Genomic DNA, 17,773 nt, shown 5'->3' on the forward strand with positions numbered 1-17,773 from the left:
TCTCCCCCTCCCTCCCTTCTTGCCACTTTGCCTTTGGGCAGCGTGAGCCGGAATGGTCTGAAGGAGTTAGCGCCATGCACATGAAGTGCTCTCTTCACCCGGACATGCATGTGAGCTGGGAGGGTTGTTGAGAGCAGAGTCCTTTAGAGCTCATAGACTCCATCTCAGGAGCGGACAAGTCAGCCTTCTGTCTCTCAGCTCGCACCCGCGTCAAATTTAGGCTAATTTATTTGGACCTCTCTTTTCTCCTGCTTGTTCAGATCCTTTTTTCTTGACCAGCTACTCCATTGGACATCTTTTTATTATTAAGCTTACTTTTAGCTTAAGGCGACATTTCATTTAAACTTTGGGAAAAGATAACGACTGGTTCTCCTGGTTTCGCTTCATAATGAAATGGAGAGGCGCGGGACACAGAATCCTTGAGGAAAAACGTCCTACCCCACCCAAAGAAACTCACACATTCCCATTTACCTTTTCCGTTCTGTGGGTAGAGGCACTATAGGTTAAAACTTCACTCCTGACTGTTTGTCACAAGCCTTTTCACGGATGCCTTTCCCTGACGGTTCGGAAAAAAAATCTTCATCGGGACAAGAGAACACGGGCTACAAAGATTTGCTACACTGCACCAAGTGCTATATATTGAGGGTTGGATTGCCGCTACGGAACAGAATCTAGTTATCATTGACCTCTGGAATTATGTATGTCGCTTCACATTGATTGCAACAAAGATTAAGGATATTGTGCAGTCATTCTGATACTGGAGAACATGGTTGCTTTCTGGTGACACCAGGAGGTAAGTTATAATGTTTGTGTAGATGCTTGCAGTTTTATGTGATGTGTTGTTCAAATCATACAGATTAGTTGATGCATTGATTTTGATTATGCCACTTATTAAAAAGCAACCTTTATGGAATTCAGATAGTTAGCAAGTCACACATTCGCTAACTTAAACACAGATCCTTTAACACGCATACCAGCTGGAAACCTGATTTCCCGCTAAGACATTTTTGTCATGTCATAAGACTGTGTCCTAATATCTTGTGACCATGTCAATATGTATTTTATTAACAGAGGATAAAGAAGTAAAAAGAATGTTATGATTTGTTGAGTCATCCGGTTATTAATAGCCTGTTGCCTGCTGGAGTGTTTTGGGATAATGCTCAGGTCATATTGAGCCAGACCAGAGCATTAGAGGAGTAAGTGGCCCGGGGCCAGCGGGGTGCTAATCTGCTGCTTTCAACCGCTGCTTCAAAGTCACACGGGGCCAGCAAAGCGGATTGCATAACTAGACCTTTGTTTAGGAAAACGTAGGCTGTTTGTGCTAGCTCCATCCGCAGCACCGCTTCTCCATACCATGATGTAGCAGAGAGTGACAGGGTGACAGTACTGGGATGTATAGTATTTATACGTTGGGTGTAGTGAGGCGTAATTTACTACATTCCTGTTAAAGGCTATAACTGTGTTATCTGTTGAATGGACTGGATGCAGACTTGTCAGGACTGTCACATCAGCTTATCCAAGACCATGTCTCAGTTTTTCACGCACTAATAGGTTTTAGTGTATATGCTACTGACTGTATGTGTACATTTATAGGCTCTATGTATGCAGCCGGAGTGGGTATACACATTTGATAACCCAAGCATGTTGTCCAAAATGGTACATTAATCCCCTTATGTTTCAAAGTACTTTTTGCTAGATTTTCTAATACACTGAGCCAATATTTCTTATGAACAACAGGTATGAGACAACAATACCTACACCTGTTCACTGATTTATAGTCATCAAACACCATTGTGTGCAGATGGAATAGGAGCAGTAGAGGGTAACACGAGGAGAGCCTTACCCCTAGGAATTTTTACGCCCTCCTTTTATACTCACAAGTGAAACAAGTCAAAGACAACAATACCTGAGGGGGGACTATGAAAAGATACCTCCACTCTGCTGATTTACAAGACAATGTGCTATTAAATCCTGTAATATCACTTATTTCCCTGTTGTTTGACCTGTATAGATAGATAGATATGTTTGTGTTTGTTTGTTTTCTTGTGTCCTGTTCTAATTCTATGTATACATTCTTGTTGTGGAATATGTTATTTATATTTTATTTATTTCATTTAGCATTTTTATGCATTTTTCTTCACATTAACAAAGGAAATACTCTTTTTGGCACAGTTTTCGGTATAGTTTTGTATATTAAGTTATTTAAGATTTAAATAAAACATAGTTTTAAAGTACAAAAAAAGTGTTTACTAGGTATGATTGTTTGTTTGTACTGAAGCAGTGTCCTCAAACCCTTCCCCTTTATTTTCTACTTTCTGCAGTGTGGCTGTCACTCGTTCCCAGGACGTTCCCTCCTTTGGCCCGCCAATTCCCAAGGGCGTGACCTTCCCAAAGTCCACTGTTTTCAGGGACTTCCTGTTGGGCAAAGTAATCAACGCTGAGAACGCAGCCCACAAGTCAGATAAGTTTGGTGCCATGGCAACACGGACACGGCAGGAGTATCTTCGAGACTTGGCAGAGCGACATGTGACTACTACTCCAGTAGAACCAACAGGGAAGTTCCCCTTCATCTCTCTGGCGCACAAACGACGAGAGAAAGTGCGTCCCTACAGCGGGGCGGAGCTGCGGAGCCTGGGTGCCGTCACCTGGCAGGTCCACGCTGAGGACCAGGTAGCCGGTGCTGAACGCGAATGCCTGTTGGCCATTTCAAATGACTTCATAATCCTGTTGGATCAGGAGGCCAAGGCAGTTGTGTTTAACTGTGCCACGCGTGATGTGATTGGTTGGTCAACGGGGAGCCCCGCCTCCATGAAGATCTTCTATGAGCGCGGTGAGAGTGTTTCACTGCGCTCCATCAATAACAACACAGAAGACTTTGGAGAAGTCGTCAAGAGATTGGAGGTCAGTGGTGCTCTACCTGTTTATGATGCTACACTTCATTAGCACTCAGCATCTGCTGTTAGCCAGCTGAGCAACACTGAGCAACACAGCTTTAATGAACACATGCAGTCTTCATAAATATATGAAACTATATTTATCACATTAAACATTTAATGTAGTAATCTGCAGAGTCGGGATTTAAATCACAAGTTCCATCACAATACAAAGTTATATCTATTCTTTGGGCAACAATACTATTATATATGTTTGCTTGTATCACAAAGGCTGCCACAATACAATTTATTTAAAAATCTATGGCCTGTGAACAATATGAGACAATATGCTATGCCCACTTAACTTAGGTTACCTTTATTTCAACCCACAAAAAACAAAGATATGATATAACAATTTCATTTCCGGGCTAAATGAAAACTATTTTATTATTTGTATGAAACCTATAGAAATAGACATTTTGTTTTTAAATATAAAGTGCCACATTTCTTATGTTAAAACCCTCTGAATGATTTGGAGGGAGGTGTGCTTGCACAGAAATGGTGACACAGAAGTGCCCTGGGAATTTCCAAAGAAAAGGCGTGTCTTTAAGATCATGGTGCTTATCGATGCTTCCACTCTACATCAACAATATAGGATTCTTTAAATCATATGTTGCACTTCTACTGCAAGGCTTATCCACTACAGACAACAATGACTGAACCAGTAAAATATATATGCTTTTCTAAATACTGCAATCTTAATGAGCGCAAAGGTCAGGGCAGGTAAGGCAGTTTTTTTTTATGGGACATGTGGATAATTTAGCTGATATTGCAATTAAATATATCTGCTACCAGTACTGGCATGCACTCTTCTCTGAAAAGCAGGTTCTGGCCTTGGTTGGCATTATGACTAATGCTTCAGCACTGAAGCTAACTGGAACTTCTGTGCTACTAATCACTCTTCTGTTTACTAAATAATATTTACGATCAGTTAACTTCTCACAGTTAGAATCATAGAAATTCTCTAATGGTAGTCAGTCATTATCATGGAAGTGTACCAAATTATTTAAAGTATGATATATTTAAAATATGATTTGTATTCATAGTATGTGTCTCAAATATATGCCTTAGCGGGAGTGGGATCAAAGCTAGTGTCATATGCACTTTAAAAGATGTGGTTGCTTTGAAGAAGATACATTAGTTAGTTCGATTTTTTTTAAGAAATCGTTTTATACATTATTCATGTCTTCTACTCCCTCCTTCATTCTGTTCTGTAGCTGTTGACCAAGGGCAGTCAGACCACAGAGATGACCCTGCGGCGCAACGCCCTGGGCCAGCTGGGCTTCCACGTTAACTTTGAGGGCATCGTAGCTGAGGTGGAGCCCTACGGCTACGCCTGGCAGGCCGGGCTCAGGCAGGGCAGCCGATTGGTGGAGATTTGCAAGGTGTCGGTGGCCTCGCTGTCTCACGAGCAGATGATCGACCTGCTCAGGACCTCCGTCACTGTGAAGGTGGTCATCATCCCCCCGCATGAGGACTCCACCCCGCGCAGGTAGAGTGGATTTAGATGATTTCTAGAAGTTTCTGCAGTTTTTGTGCTTTGAGGTTGTCCCATTCTGACTGTGTACCCTTCATGTGCCAACAGAGGCTGCTCAGAAATCTACCACATGCCACTCGTGGATTACAAGAACCACAAGGAGGGTATGCCCTATGAGTTAAAGTTCCCCTTTCGCCCAACCACCAACAACAACAACACCAAGTGGCCACGCACCTCATCCAGCCCTCAAACACGCGCTGCAGGCGCAGGATCACTGATCAAAGCCCCGCCTTCAGACTTCAGTGCCATTAACTCTGCAGTTATTCCCCGAAGTATGTCCAGTGACGGGCGACCCGTCCACCCAAAAAGGTAACGAAACAAATAAAGACGATGAGTTACAAGACAAGTGCATACAAGTACAGTGTCACAGATACAAAGAAGAAAGTAAGGTACAAAAAATGACAAAAACAAATTTAAAAAACGGTTTGTGTGTGTTTGAGAGATTAGACCAAAAAAAAGAGTAAGAAATTACAAAATTATAATTTAAAATGATAAGAGTAACAATATAATAGTCATGTATCCTGGGGGAAGGAATGTAAATAGTAGTTGGACCTTAAAAACCTTAAAGGAGTAAGCCCAGACTTAATAATAAATTAGTAATTAAGCCCAGAATAGCATCAACAACAACATTAGTATGAATGACAACAATATGATAATGATAACAACATCGACAAGCTTAATAGTGACAAATGAGTATTCGATAATAATAATAATAGTACTGATAACGGGAGCATGGGGAAAAAATAAATTGAATAAAAGGGTAAAACAATGCATTTAGTTTTTAACAACATACTTATGCTTGGTCGCAGATATTCCCCAGGGAATGACAACTACGCTCTCGCCTGCTCCATCGTGATGGGCCGCACAATGCACAACATAAACTCCCCTCCCGGCCCCCCCTACTCAGATACCACGAGCTCCAACCAGTGGAGGCAGAAGTCAATGCCTGATGGGTAAGTACCTCTGCCCCCTCACCATGAGTCACATATGCTAAATTGGCCTTCTGCACTACATGGCAACATAGGTGACCTTCCTCATCTCCCCTCCAGGTTTAACAACAACAACTGCCCGTCCCCTGGGTCATCGGCGCGGCGGATGGCAGGTGAAGGGGTCAATGGGATGAAAGCGGGCTCTAGTTCTGGTGTGGGATGGTCCCGACCTGGGGAGGGGGACAAAACTAGTGCAGGTAAGAGACACATTCGATGTTAACAATAGCACCAAATGAAACATGACTAACACTTTGCCAGCACATGTCTATGCACGTGTCCTCATTTGTCTTTGCTTCCCGCAGATACCGTGGCTTCCAAGGCGGTGAATCCTCGACTCCCGTTGTCAGAGCAGGGCCACATGTCTCCAAACAAAAGCACTAAGGTGAGCTGGACGCACCATACTGTGTGTAATCTCCTCTCTACCATGTGACGGCCCTGTGGGAACAGAGGGCTGCTGTTCATGTGCTTTTGAGTGAGAGCTTCAACATTTGTAAAGCAACCTGCGTTGAGCACAAGCCAACATTATGCAAGAATTTGTAACTTTACAAGTTGGTGCCTGTTTTAGTTTTAGAATGCAGTTTACTTATAAACCAAGTGTGTAATTATATGAAAGTGGACAGCTGTGCACATGCATTTCTGATGATTACATTATTTCTGACAGTCACCTCTCCTAATATCAGTCAGTATAGCATCAAAAGTATTTAGGAGCACTTTTATTAGGGTAAAATAGTTGAATTATGTTGCATTAGATATTGACAGAATGAGCTTGCAATATACTTAAGGGTGAAAATGTTAAATACATATAATAAAGATTGCTGATTTGATTCTTCTTCTCTTAAAAGCCGGATGCTCCGTATTCATCCAGCCAGTCGAGCAGCAACACGCTCTCCAGCAACGCCTCCAGCTCGGCACACAGCGACGAGAAGTGGTATGAAGTCGGCTCACGTTCAGGAGTGCGGAGCGATCTGGAGCTCAACGGATATCTGCAGGGCACCTCCACCGACAGCGGCATCGATGCCACCTCCTTCACTGCCACACAAAGCAGCACAGCCTCCTCCACAGGGGCCTTCGGGGCCAAAGACAAGAGCCTGTGGCAGGATGAGCCAGCGGACAGCCAGGGGACAACCAATTCTTCACCTCCGACACCAGACTCTCTTGTCGCCATCGGAGGCAGTGAGATCCTGGCGAAGAGTCCATCGGCCTTTCCACCAGCTCCTGATGTCGGCTCCTACAGCCTGAATGATGCCGCATCCCACTCCAGGTGTGCTGCTGAAATGTTTGAGTCAGCTGTAGAGAGCTGAGGAATTTGTGCTCTTGCATCAATGTTTCATTAAACAGATAGTGATTCATTGTAGTCCAGATATATCCTGGGAGCTCTGCGGTTTGGCATTTACAAAGGGAGAGAAGAAATAAATGGGTGTGTGTGGTTTTGCACGTGTATGTATCTCTGTCTCCCGATGTCTACGATAGAAAGGAAGTGCTTGAAGTTGCTAGAAATGCAGACTGTGAGCTCAGCACCGATCCCCCTCTTCTAAATCCCACTTCCTTTTGAATCAATGGAAGCTTTCCTCCGTCTCCTCTTCACTCAGCCATAAATAACTCCGCTCCAGCAGACCTGTGCATTGGCAACTTTGTTTAATAGTATGTGCACGCACATGAGCGCCAGCACACAGAGGAAAACATGCTGTTTGAAAATCCAAGCCTTTATGTCAAAGTACAGAGATATATTATTTGAAGTTGCTGGAGAGAAAGAGCAAGGACACCGTGTCCTATTTTTTATATTTTAGAATAAAAGTCCTAAGTTAATCCTATCTGCAAAGAAAGTAAGACATGGATCAGGTTAGGTTATTTTTCTCAAGAGAATCTTTTTATGATCTGTTTATATATGCTAATAGTGTTCTGCTAAAATATGTATGACTGTTTGAACTAGAAGGAACGTGACCATGTTGGTGCTACACCAATCACTCTAATTGAACCAGGTCCACAATGAAACAATAGAAACCCTGACATGACTGCTACAGCTAATCAATCTGCTATTTTTGCTTGTATGCTTGAAAATTAAATAAAGCTTAAAAAGGTCTTTGATGCCTTTTCTACCTATAACACGTCTCACCTCCCCGCTTTGTTCTCCAGCACACTCAGTTCTGGCCACTCAGGGAGTCCGATGGACCAGGGGCAGGACGAGGCAGGTGCTGCGGCCACCTCACCCACATCCCCCGGGACCAAGAGCTTCTACCCTCGCCAGGGTGCAACCTCCAAGTACCTGATTGGCTGGAGGAAACCCGGGGGTACCGTCAACTCTGTGGACTTTGGCAACACGCGCAAGTAAGATAGGAAAATGATCATTCAGGGTAGTTGTCAGTCGCGCTAGTGATGAGCAGCAGGAAAAAGGAATGAATATGTTCTTTTTTGTCTCACTGACAGCACACCTAATAATACTTTGTTGTTAACTTGACCAACACTGCCACAGTGTGGTGTAGTTGGGTTTGAAACTTATTTTTTTAACACACACTTATGGTTCCCAGGGAAGGGTGACTAAACATAAGTGCTCCTTTTTTCATTTGTACAAAGCGGCCCATGTGTCATTGTTTGTCCCAAGGGCTATTGCATCCTTTGCCTGATGATGGTGACTGCTGTTTCTAAACTGTACAGCTGTTCAACACACAACCTCATGCATGGTGAAGCAATTAAGTGGTTAAGTGTCTTTTCAAGGGCATGTTAACATCCCAGAGAGTAGTTGTAGCTCTTCTTCAAAGATTTCCATACAGTCTCGAAACTAAAATGGCTGACTTTTAATCACAGGCATGCTCTGTTGTGTTCCTGGCCACCACCACCTCTTATTGTCTATATAATGTCTGTTATTAGGATTTAAGAGGTATCTCTCTGAGTTGACTCTTGGTTTTATCTCCAGAAGACACCAGAGCGATGGTCTGCTGGGGGGTCAGCCACAGCTCAGGGCCAATCTCCGTGGCTCCCAGTCGCCCCAGCGGCACACCGCCAAGTCCAGCCTGGAGGAAGACTTAAAGAAGCTCATTACACTTGACAGCCCTCCACCCACCTCAAGTGAAGAGAAGGTACTGAGAAGGGCTCTAATTGTCTATACTCATGCCGACAACATAGTATAACTATCATTGACATGGGGTTAGTTGTTAGGGGTTTAAAAAAGGTGTTAAATTAAGATTAAAACAAGAAAGATATATCCACACATTTGTGTTCAAGAGGACAATCATTAGTCCCCTAAGCTTATACATTTGCATTCAAATATTTTCATTTTGTTTTACTGGAGTCCTGTCTCTTGTTTCCGTCCCCCTGTAGCCTTTGTTTCCGGGTCCGCTGCCCACCCGGCGCTCCCTCCAGAGAACCCTGTCAGATGAGAGTATTTACAGCGGGCAGAGGGAGCCGTCCTCCAGCGGGCAGCGTGACACGCCTACTGACCTTCTGTTCAGCTGCTCCACAATACCTCGCTCACCCACCACTCGCCAAGGACCAAGCCGGCGAGCCTCACACAAATCCCTGGGTGAATGTCCAGTATTTATATCTGATCATAGCAGATGCTGCAGCCTAGGACTTGTTGTCCTGAGGACCTTTGTTTTGTAGTTAGAACTACATTAATAACGTGAATAGTAAAACATCTTCCTCGTCAGATATGGTTGGTTATTGTAACCGTAATCGTCCACTGTTTTAATCTGCTTTTCTTCCTTCCCAGGAGACCTGTCAGCCCCAGAGCTCTCTGAGCTGGAGCAGGAGAGGCAGAGGCAGCAGCTGCAGGACGCGGTCCTCATGCCCCTGCCTGACAACGGGGCAGAGAGCCCGCTGGACTGGGCCCACCTGGTAGACGCCGCCAAAGCTTTTGAGGGTAGGCACCTGTCATGTTTTTGTTTCTTCTAAATAATTGAAATTAAAGGTTCAAGAATTATATTACTAGTCAGTAGAAGGTGTGGCAAAAAAATGCAACTGCCTTCTTTATCCTCACCAGAAGAGGGCGCTGTTAGTCCGTATTTGTTCTCTTTACAAGTCTAATAGTATATCTTTGAACTGCTTTTTTCTTCAGAGCAGAGGCTGGTCTACCTAACAGCCCAGGAGGAGAGCTCCATGGCTGAGAACGCAGCAGCCACCAGCCCCCAGCAGGCCGAGCCTCAGGCGGCCCCACTGAGACAGCCCTCGCCTGGGTAAGGGGCCTCAGGTCATGGCCAGTGTTTGCTTTAAGTCACTGGTGACTAGCATGGTCAGAGTTCACTCCAGTGAAACACTACTGCAGCTGATGTCACTAATTATTCCTTCCTCTGCCTGCTCAATAGTAGAATCAGCAACTATTGTGTTAGAAATAAAAGTAGACCCACATGTCGAAACTGGAAAATGTCTAGAAACAACAAACAAATACTCTGCTCTAATGATTTAGTTTGGGCTCCAGCTGATGCCATGATGGTCCTTTTTCCACAGAGAGACTCCAGCGTGCCTGATGGGGAAGGTCAGCCAGCTGGAGACAATGGTGAAGACACTACAGGACGACTTGAATAGGGTGAGCCATCTTTCAATCAGATTTACAGCTCTCCCAACAACAAACACACAGACTCAGTATGTCTACATTTTACAGTTTATGAAAAGCGTTTGAAATGTTCGATAAAAATCAGTGCTAGCAATACTAATACTAAATTTAAATACTCATGTTATAAATATAGCAATGCTAACTAGATGGAAAGCCGCATGAAAAATAACGATTAAAGAAATTGCTTACATTAATCGAACGCTTAAAGTAATCAATTTGACTCGGACAGACGCTTCCACTATAAGAGGTTTCCACTGTATATTCAATTTGTTGATTGTTTTGATGTCAATAATCATTGAAATGGGGCTTAAACATACATTATCAGATATTAAACTATAAGCGGCTCTACTATAAAACAAGATGGAGGACTATTACATTTTCATGATAATGGTGCTCTCAAGACATAGTTTTGCAATAAATATGTATAGAATTGGGAAGCTTTTAAAAAATGAAGTTATTTTCTTGTGGTTTTTGCACTTGTTGCTGAAATGAAATCTCTTATAAGGGAACCAGTATCTGTTTTTGTAATTCAATCCTGAAATCACATTACTCAAACATGTCTTTGTGTGTTCCAGGAGAAGGATGCCAAGGTGTCGCTGCAGGCTCAGATCCAGAACCTGAGGGAGGATAACCAGCGTCTTGTGGAGGAGTCCTACAGCGCCTCAGCCAAGCTTAAGAAGTTCACAGAGTGGGTCTTTAACACCATCGACATGAACTGATGTACACAGCTTACAGACTGCTACATTAGGAGTTTGACCACTACTCAAGCTGTAATGAAACTCGTTTTTTTTTTCAGTGCTGCAAACACAACAGACTGACTTATACAAACCTGCAACATAAACTGTTTCTCTCGGGCTTTTACAAACCAGTGCCAACATGGACCGTCTTCAGCCTTGTGGATCTGTGGTATAATCACCGTGAAAGACTTTTGGTGGAAGAACGGGAGGATAGAAGAAAAGGAGCAGCGGTGCTACTGTGCGTCTGTTTTAAATAGCATGCACTACCTTCCTTAGAATTTCACAAATTAATGCTTTGTGTGCTATCGAATGGATTGCTGGAACCCCTGCATGTCAGAGACGGCAATATGTCGAAACTAACCTAAAGGGATTTACAGTTACTGTCCCCATTTACCTACCCAGCTAACCTAATTACAAGCGCACAGAATTCCAATTAAAATGCTTCAACACAATTTTAAATATACTCCCCCCATGCAAGACTGACTGAAAATAGTCCCACATTCCTCTGATTGAGGTTTAAACTTTCTAAGAATTAAGTGTTTTTTGTATTAATTGCCATTTAATTTTCCCAATTCAGTGATAACACTGATTATTCTTTATTACTAACCAAAAGAAAATAAGCTATATGAGGTCATGGGAGGTATGGTCCCCCATGATGCTCCTTTGGTAGCAGTGTCGTTAGGCAGACACAGACAGACCCTCTGCATAGCACACAACCGTAAACACTGTAAGGTCAAATCTATATTGCGTAATAAAAGCTGTGTCATTTTTTTATTTCTAAAAAGTTGAAAACAAGTAAAACTACTGGTCAAAAGCTTATAAAAACTAAATATATTGTAAAAATATTGGTGCCATAAAGATATAGATTGACAGTTCACTGATTCAGATTATTGTAAATATACGATGTTAACATTTATTTTCTCACATCTGCCCTTGATCAAATATGTAAAGATTATTTATGACAAAGATGATGGCCAAGAAAATAAAAAAAGCAGTCATATGCAGTAAAAGGTCTGCATGAACTTAATATGGTCGGTCTATTACAAGAAAATAAATATATATATAAATATATATATATACTTTGATTGAGTTTTCAATTGGAGAAAGCTAACTTTTTATTCAAAATACTAATTATTGTTATGTTTTTTGAAAGTCCTTACAGTTTCTGCAGTGGATTGATTGACAGTGCCACCTAGTGTTGACAACATGTCCCCCATCCATAGCATGCTAAAAGGCTTCAATCTGATCCTTAAATCTCTCCATAGATTTAATCGGTACTGTTAAATATATGATTACATATTAAGATATTGTGCAAATCCTGATCTTTCAGCTACAGAGTTCTCTGTAGTGTGTCATCTGCTCGTAAGCCTGACCTAAATTTGGTCTGTAGATGACCACACAAAGTCCTTATTTAAGCCTGATAAGTTGTTCCTTTTGTACTTGGATACTGTGCAACTGTATATAAGGAGAATTTGATATTCATCAAAATTTGCACCTTCGTTTTTATTTTTTAAGATTATTTTTTGATGTACTTCTGCTTTACCGGCTAGGATATAGTGGAGAGTGAAAGGATCCATACAAAAGATTTACTGGGGAGACATAAGACAGGACAAAGACCATGATGAGCCGGACTCAGACGTATGAGTCCCCGGGCCCCTAGCACAGCAGATCGCCCCTGCACCTTCATTCTTAACATGTGTGACAGCATGTGATTCTGTTTCCATTGAGCTGTGATGTGTAAAAAAATGTTTATATCTATTAAAGATATTTTGTTGAACTACACTTTGTCTCACAGTCAACTGTTTGTCAAAATCAAGAAAAGTAATTTAACTGTCATGTGAGGTGGCTTTAAGAGTAAATGGATGTCTGTCAGAGGCTTGACAGGAGGTTGTTGCCTGCTGATTTATTGTGATTATCAGTGAGATGCTGCTTTCTCCACTTAGGCATGATTACACAAGGCCTTCACCCTGATAGTCTCGATCAGACAGATCGATGGATGAGGATGACATGGGAGACACCAGGATGAAGAGGAGGACCATTTTGGATCAAAGAAAATGGGATGTCATGGCTAAACTGCTGCAAAGCTGTTTTGGGATTTTAGGTCAATAAGAATGAAGGATAGGCTCACAAGTTTAGTAGTCTGTCTTAAAATAAATCTCACATGACCATTATGTAAATCTATGGAGGTGATGGTAGCTAAGTGTTTCCATTGGTATGGCATCATCGCTTGCTTTTGGAGAAATAAATCAAATACATTATTTTAGTACAAATATATACATGTATACAATTCCTGGGATCAGTCTTAAATTATTTAGTGATAATGATACTGACAGCCACAAAGGAAGCCTACTAACAACAAAATTATCTGAATATCTTATCATGAGGGCGGGTTATGACTGTAGGCTCTTTCTATGTAAAAAAATAAAATCAAGAATATTTTTTATTTTAATCTTAGAAGGTAGGCTACCCGTTGCTAATGTGATTATAATGGACGAAATTAGGTGGACAAAACTCAAGTTTTGTAACTGAGGTTACCTACTGTAACCCCAGCTTCTATGAGTAAATGGCGCAGCCCTCTAAGGCTATAGCTATTGGGTAATCCCCCTGCGCCCCCGCGCAGCACTGAAATACTTGTAGTCCACGCCCACCCGCAAGGTGGGCACCACCCTCGGGCCTCCTTCCGGTATAAATAGGAAGGCGGCCCGGCAATCTGCTCCCATACAACATAACTTTTCTTCAGCTATTCGTAGAGCCAGTGGGGCCCAGCGCTTAGAGGCTGCGCCTATTTACTCATAGAAGCTGGGGTTACAGTAGGGTAACCCTCAGTTCTACTTTCGTAATATCCGGGCTTTTGCCCCTCCTAAGGCTTCCGCTATTGGGTTAAGGGCGAAGCAATGAATGTAGTCTGCGCCCCACTGGGGTCCGCCCGTACTAGAAAGCACAGACATACCTGCTCCAATAACAACCCCCTGCCTTGATGTGCCATGCGTATGGCGCAATCAACGTACCTGGAACCATAGCAAACATGCCTAATCTTCCCGACGGGGGGTGGAAGGTGGGAAACTATACATAACCGGCCCCTGTGAAAGAAAGTAGAGAACGAAGTCCACGTTGGTCCTGCCGATCGTTATGGGGGAACAAGTCAGCTCTCTGCGTGCAGTAAACAGGCCGGGAAGAGCGCATCACGCTGGATCCCTGAACGTTCACTCATCTGACCAGGCAACTCCGTTCAAAGTGTCAGAGAAAAAGGACCATCCTCCTATAAGAGGGGAAAAAAGGGGCCGCTCTCCCCTGCCGAAAAGGCCCCAGGAGAGAGGCGCCACAGCTGGCTCCCTGACATCACTCACCCGAACAGGCACCAGTACAGGGTGTGGTCCAGAAAGGGAATGAGAAATCCCTAAAAATATAAATAATAGGGGGAAGACAAGATGCAGCAGTGCAAATGTCTTCCACTGACAATTCTCCCGTGCCAAAAGCCGTGGAGGAGGAAATTCCTCTGGTTGGACGTCGCATTGATGTTCCCCCGGGGGCTCCACCCCAGAGGAACCTAGCTGGTGACACAGCCTCACACCAACCTGCGTGTGACAGCCGTTGTGCAGACAGAAGGTGCCCCGATCGCGCGCTCTCTATAATGCACAAACAGGCGCTTAGAATGCCAAGGCCGCCGTGCGCACATAGCCAGGACAAGGGCGCACCGGGCCAGGGAGATGAAAAGATGGTGGCTTCTTCCTTCCGATTTATGAGGAGGCGGAAAAACCCATCCAGGGTGATCAACTCTTGACCTAAAAGAGCTTGTGATGACCTTTGGCATAAAAAGGCCTGGGTTAGGACGTAGCAACAGCCGGAACTGCATCTCCTTGGAATCCGGAGGCATGAGGCCACCGAGAGAGCGGATAGAATCACTCACCCTTTTTGCTGGATGTCAGAGCCAAAGCATAGCTAACTTTGGCTGACAACATTTTAAAGGGGGAAAAACCTGCTCTCAGTTCAAATATGGGCTTTGCTTAGTGCTCGTAACACCAAAGCAGATCGCCACTGAGGCGCCAGTGCGCCGTGGATACCAGTCTGAGTCTTCGTACCCCTCGAGAAAACGTTTGTCAGGGGATGAACTGAACAACGTCCAGGCTCGAAACCCCACGTGACAAGATGATATGCAGCCGCCATACCTTGATTTGTGCTGAAAGCCAATTACTGTCCAACACAGCTGAGGTAAATGACAGCAAACGTGGAGCGGGGGCAACGTAGTGGGGTCCAGACTTCCCTTTTCTACAGCACCAACGCTGGAACGCTGCCCATTGGCTGTGTAGGGAACGTAATGGTAAGACGGACCTGGCTCCCTGAAAATGGTGCGTACAACATCTTGAGAGAGACCCAACGATCTCCTAAGTGTTCCCGTTTCAGGGGCCATGCCCATAACGCTGGGCCTATCACTGGGTGACTGTAATCGCTCGCCTCCACCTGTGAGGAGAGCGTGCCACGCGCCAGCGGAATTTCCCACGGCCTGCCTGACAGGCGTACGCTGGGTAAGGCTCATGGAAACCAAGGCAAAGGGACGCCCGTCGGCCTCCGGGCAATTAGGGATCACTGACAGCCGGCTCCTCCTGCACTTTCGGTCCAGGGAACCCGGGGAATCAACCGGGAACTGGTGGGAAGCGTACAGCCAGTCCCCTGGGCATGGACGATTGTCGAAGCGGAGCGGTCCACCCAGGGGAGGTCCGCGCTGACAGGGGAAGAACCAGAGGAGCGCATTGCAGCGTTCCCGCGCTGCGGCAACAGATCCGCGCTGGCCAGCGCCTCCGGAACCCGAGATACCGGTCTCCAAAACCTGGGCGATCAGACCTCGGGAATGTAGGCCTCCAGTCCGTCCTGGGCGAGGACCTCCCTCTGGACTGAGGTCTGGCCGCCTTTGTGGCAAACAATTCGGCCGGGCACACTACAGTGCTCTGATGAGAGCAGGGTGTCGGCCGGCGTTTGCCCAGACGGTCACAGGCCGTCGCTGCTTTGTTTTCAGAAGCTTGGCGCTGAGCCGTACCCCGCCCTGGCGATTGATGTAAGCTGCCACGGCTCTGTTGTCAGTGCGGAATGCAAACCAATGGGCTGATTCTGCAGGGCAACGAGGGCAAAAATTGCTGATTACTTACGCGTACGGAGGATCAATTGCCAGCACCGTTTACTGTGGTCAGGACATGTGAGCCGGAGGAGGCTGTCCCGCTCTTCCCACTGCCCTGCAACCAATGCACGTTTTCCTCGCGCGCAAACCCATGAGAGACGGATGCGTCCTGTGAAGCAACCTGAGATGGCGCGGAAGCTCTTGGCCCAGGGCCACATCCGCTCGTGACAGGACGTGGGGCTTTTCGCAATAGGTTAGTCTGAACCGACGACAAGACGGGAATCGCCAAGCAGCGGCTCTTCTGTCGCCACGGGGTCGATGGCGTAGGCGAATAAAAACCACCTCTTGGAAGTCTTCTGCCATGTGAAGGAGACCCGCAGGGGAACTCACGCGGCTGGTCGCTGGGCATTCATGAACGAGCAGCCGCATAACGGAGAGGGCTGTGCACCTACGGCTGCGGGTGTGACGCGTCGATAAGGAAGCAGGCTGTCCAGGTGGCCGTCCGACCTCCTGTCCGTGAGAGACGCGGCTCATCATGGGCGGGCAAGAGTTGCAATTCCACACGCCAGGGTAAAACAATACCTCTGGGAGAGAAGAGGGAGGCAGCTCTTTTTTCCAGTTTATTCACAGAAACCCAGCTTTGAGCAGATGGCGAGATGAGTTTGTGATTTACCGTCCTGTAAACCACTTCCTCCCCTGGAGCGCGAGCCAATTCAGGCAGCAGGTCATCCAGTGTAAAACAGTACTCTCGTCCCTCGCCTCTGTTGTAGCGGCTGCAATGGACAGTCTCTACAAGTCACCTTTGAAAAGGTGCGAGGAGCCCAGGGAATAAGCCGATACGGCAGACGGTTGTAGCTGGACGAATATTCTCCCTGGGAATGAATAACCGCAGGAATGTTCCTGTGTTTGTGGGATGATGGGTACGTGGAGATGTAATGGCAGATCCTTTAGGTCTAATAGAGGCTGAACTCGCAGGCAGTCTCCTGGTAGAACACACTCTAGCACGGCCTTTTTGAAACCGTCAGCTGTGAAAAGCGCCTTTTCATTATTAGGCCTCGTATGAAAGCTGAACAGCATCACGGGATCAGGGTCTCATTCCCCCCCGTCTTTATCGGGATAAGAAAGTAGCGCGGGAGTCAACTAAGCCCCCTGATTCTTTCCCCTTGGGGAACCTGCGCTGAAAATTAGCCTCTTTTCAACAGGAGTTCCCGTAGCTCTGCTTGGAGGGCGCGCGACACTAGTTCGGGATGACAGGCGTATCTCCTGTTATACGGCGTTGNAGCACGTAAATGCTTTCGTTTTTAAAACCGTCCGACCTCGACTACAAAACCATCAACCAGTTGCATAGGATTAAAAAATGTCAACACTCACTCACCCCGTCTTAAACATTCCCAAAGAAGTGCCTCTGTCTCTCGTTGTGCTGGATGAAGTCACTGGCGACGAGTAAACCCAAAATAGTGCCAAACAGGCGCAGAGGCATTTTTCTTTTTTACTAGTTGTCCGAGTTCGGGGCCGGCAAATGCTGCCGCCATCTTGCTCAGCTCAGTTCTATTTCGTATATGGCTTCGCCCTCTAAGGCTATAGCTATTGGGTAATCCCCCTGCGCCCCCGCGCAGCACTGAAACACTTGTAGTCCACGCCCACCCGCAAGGTGGGCCCCACCCTCGGGCCTCCTTCCGGTATAAATAGGAAGGTGGCCCGGCAATCTGCTTCCTCTTTTTTTCAAGAAAACCAGCACAGTTACTGAAGCACAGCAATTAAGAATCATCATGAGCAACAACGGCGTCCGTGGTTGTCCCTCATGTGGCTCTGGGTTCATAATGAGTTATGACCTGCAGAGATAAAAGCAGTATGCGAGTCCTGCCGGGGGTCAGCGCACGCGTACGCGGCTCAAACCAGCAGGTAGCATGCACTGCGCTCG

General features: G+C 45.4%; 1 protein-coding gene across 3 annotated transcripts in view; it reads left to right on the top strand.

The window, feature by feature from the left end:
* sipa1l1 (signal-induced proliferation-associated 1 like 1) overlaps window positions 1-12,524 on the top strand; it is a 37,909-nt gene extending 25,385 nt beyond the window's left edge. For 2 of the 3 annotated variants that reach the window (XM_010791759.1, XM_010791760.1), the window contains exons 8-21: window positions 2,322-2,901; window positions 4,151-4,425; window positions 4,519-4,779; window positions 5,280-5,423; window positions 5,520-5,656; window positions 5,762-5,841; window positions 6,302-6,720; window positions 7,593-7,784; window positions 8,371-8,533; window positions 8,775-8,976; window positions 9,166-9,315; window positions 9,511-9,628; window positions 9,900-9,978; window positions 10,581-12,524. In XM_010791759.1, the coding sequence (XP_010790061.1) occupies window positions 2,322-2,901; window positions 4,151-4,425; window positions 4,519-4,779; window positions 5,280-5,423; window positions 5,520-5,656; window positions 5,762-5,841; window positions 6,302-6,720; window positions 7,593-7,784; window positions 8,371-8,533; window positions 8,775-8,976; window positions 9,166-9,315; window positions 9,511-9,628; window positions 9,900-9,978; window positions 10,581-10,724 (2,944 nt within the window). In that variant the 3' untranslated portion in view covers window positions 10,725-12,524. The remainder of the gene's footprint in view (window positions 1-2,321; window positions 2,902-4,150; window positions 4,426-4,518; window positions 4,780-5,279; window positions 5,424-5,519; window positions 5,657-5,761; window positions 5,842-6,301; window positions 6,721-7,592; window positions 7,785-8,370; window positions 8,534-8,774; window positions 8,977-9,165; window positions 9,316-9,510; window positions 9,629-9,899; window positions 9,979-10,580) is intronic. The other variant, XM_010791761.1, reaches the window with a different exon arrangement.
* Window positions 12,525-17,773: the final 5,249 nt, after the last annotated feature.

This window comes from Notothenia coriiceps, unplaced genomic scaffold, assembly GCF_000735185.1.
Source record: "Notothenia coriiceps isolate Sejong01 unplaced genomic scaffold, NC01 NC01_scaffold00035762, whole genome shotgun sequence".
Classification (NCBI taxonomy): Eukaryota; Metazoa; Chordata; class Actinopteri; order Perciformes; family Nototheniidae; genus Notothenia; species Notothenia coriiceps.